The sequence below is a fragment of the Mus pahari genome, chromosome 20, assembly GCF_900095145.1.
Source record: "Mus pahari chromosome 20, PAHARI_EIJ_v1.1, whole genome shotgun sequence".
In the NCBI taxonomy this organism is placed as follows: Eukaryota; Metazoa; Chordata; class Mammalia; order Rodentia; family Muridae; genus Mus; species Mus pahari.
In genome coordinates this window covers 9469180-9471841 of record NC_034609.1, presented here as the reverse complement: position 1 = coordinate 9471841, position 2662 = coordinate 9469180, and the positions used below count along the sequence as shown (strand labels likewise).

General features: G+C 52.1%; 1 protein-coding gene across 1 annotated transcript in view; it reads right to left on the bottom strand.

The window, feature by feature from the left end:
- Window positions 1–1872, bottom strand: part of Hook2 (hook microtubule tethering protein 2) — a 12812-nt gene extending 10940 nt beyond the window's left edge. The window contains exons 1-3 of the mRNA XM_021220827.2: window positions 1738–1872; window positions 1025–1110; window positions 881–953 (exon numbers count right to left, since the gene is read on the bottom strand). Of these exons, the coding sequence (XP_021076486.1) occupies window positions 881–953; window positions 1025–1110; window positions 1738–1782 (204 nt within the window). The 5' untranslated portion in view covers window positions 1783–1872. The remainder of the gene's footprint in view (window positions 1–880; window positions 954–1024; window positions 1111–1737) is intronic.
- Between the last annotated feature and the right edge of the window lie 790 nt (window positions 1873–2662).

The following is a 2662-nucleotide window of genomic DNA, read 5'->3' as shown; positions in this document are numbered from 1 at the left end:
TTTATATGAATTTGTTTTCTTGTTTTTTTAAGATTTTTTATATTTTAAGTGTGTGTGAGAGTGTGTGTGTGAGAGAGAGAGAGACAGACAGACAGACAGACAGACAGAAAAAGAAAGAGAATATGAGGGGGTGCCTGTAGAGGCTTCAAGTGTCAGATCCCCTACAGCAGTTACAGGTGGTTGAGAGCTGTTTGATGTCTGTGCTGGGAATCGAACTCAGGTCCTCTCTGGAGAAGCAGTAAGTTCCTCTGGAAGAACAGTATTCATTCTTAACCACTAAGCCATTCTTCCAGTCCAGTTTTGTTTTTTGAAGCAGTACGTCATGTGGCTCAGAATGAGTTCTAACTTACTGTGTAGCCACCAAAGTTAACCTTGATGACCTGATCCTCTTGCTTGATAAGTACTGGGACCCGTGTGTGCCACATGGTCTGGCTACCACCCCTTCCATGCCCCCCAGTATACCCTGCTACTTGGGATAGAACTCAGGATCCTGTGTAGGGCAAGCAAATTCTCTTTTGCTAAGCTATATCCCTGGCCTCCTTTTTAAGGTTTTGAGAAGGGATGATGGATGGTTTAGCAGCCTCCTGCCTTAACACACCAAGATAGCTGGAATTACAAGAATTTACCAGCACACCTCTTGGAAGTTAACATGTGTTTGTGTGTGTGCTTTTGCCCACATCATAATAATGGTGGCAAGTTTTTTGTCCTATTGTGGGTGCTCAATATAAAAAAAAAAAAAATAGCTTGCTGATCACCAGACATCTGGTTCTCTTCCTGACAGGACTACCTGTCCATCACACAGGACAAGTATCTAGCTTTCCCTTTTCGATCACCTCGTTAAGTCCTCTAGCTATTCCCTAGTCATGAATCCACCTGTCACCTTCAACCTCCAGCTGGGACTTGGGTCCTCTGAGATGCCCTGGAGCCATTCGTCGTTGAACCAGGAAGGGTCTCTAGGGGCAGAAAGGTGGGATGAGCAGGCTGGGGAGCCCTCAGTGTCCTCCCACTCAGCCGCCACACTCACATCTGATTCAGCACATGGGCTATGGCGAGTCCGCTGCTCAGGTCCTGGGGACTGGCACAGGGGGGCGAAACCTGGAACGTCTGCAACTAAAAGGGGACGACGGAAGGGCAACAGGAAAATTGAGGGCCTGGAATTTAAGACTTTTTTTTTTTTTTTTTTTTTTTTTTTTTTGGTCTTTCGAGACAGGGTTTCTCTGCGTAGCCCTGGCTGTCCTGGAACTCACTTTGTAGACCAGGCTGGCCTCGAACTCAGAAATCCGCCTGCCTCTGCCTCCCGAGTGCTGGGATTAAAGGGGAATTGCAGACTTCTTCCCAGCCATCAGACATCTCACAGGGTTAGAAAGGCATTAGCCTGTAGCACCAACATATCACCTCTTCGGGGCGTGACTTCTACACACCTAGGCAGGGGCGTGGCGTGGCTTCATTTTTACCTATCCTGGCAAACCCTGCAAACCTAAGTCAGGGCGTTACCACCAGTCACCAGGTCCCCACTGCTAACATGTGACCAGGCCTGTGCCCCAGAGGGGCGTGGCCTCACCTGGTCTTTTCGCTCAGGCCTGCCCACGTGACAGGCGCAGGTGGTCAGGTCAGAGTCCAACGGCCCAGCCAGCCTACGACCTATTCCTCCTTCCAGTCCCAAAACACAGGAAAGAAGACCAAGACAGGACGAGAAGAGAGGGCGCACACCTGACCCAGCCCCGCCCCCCGACCTACCCAGGTGAGCAGAGACCCGCATAGCTCGGCCTTGTCCACACTCATGGCTCCGGATCGATTTCGATCCGGGCCAAGGAGCCCCGGCACGCCGCAGCAGCCTCCGGGTCCGCCACCAGCGAGCGCCCGAAGCCCAGACCTCCCGCTCGGCCTAGAGCGCCGCCCCGCTCCACCCCGCCCCCTAGCCATAGGCCCCGCCCCAGGCACGTGATCTCCCATCGCAAACACTTGCCTCCCCGCCTCGCCATCTTGGATGCGGGACACAGGCAAGTGCACGTTCTGCCGCTAGGTGTCAGTCTGGCTCAGTCCTGCCGCTGGGGAGAGTGGTGACCTCCGCTCCTCGCCGCTTCTCTTTACGTCGTGGAGTGGTACTCAAGATCCTTTTAAGGCGGGTCTACCGCACCCAGCTTCACAAGCACATTCATGGTTTTCCCCCAAAGCTGAAAGAAATCCTCCGGCTAAGCCGCGTTATGGTCTGAGCCTCTCTTTAAGTGGGCGCAGAGAATAATAAATCCTGTAGTCGTGCAGTGAGCGGATCTTAAAAGCGTCTTCCCCAGAGAAGTGATTCTGGCTGGAGTCCTTCAGAAGACGCGGGTACGGCTGGGAGCAGATCGGGTCAAGTATGTCCTGAGGACAGCACTTGCCTAGCCTTAAAAAAACACTCGACCTGGGCTGGTGAGATGGCTCAGTGGGTAAGAGCACCGACTGCTCTTCCTAAAGGTCCTGAGTTCAAATCCCAGTAACCATATGGTGGCTCACAACCATCCGTAACAAGTTCTGACGCCCTCTTCTGGAGTGTCAGAAGTCAGCTACAGTGTACTTACATATAATAAATAAATAAATCTAAAAAACAAAACAAAACAAAAAACACTCGACCTGGCCAAAGCTGCGGGTGATCTGAAGCCCACCAGGGGGCGCGCAGAACGCA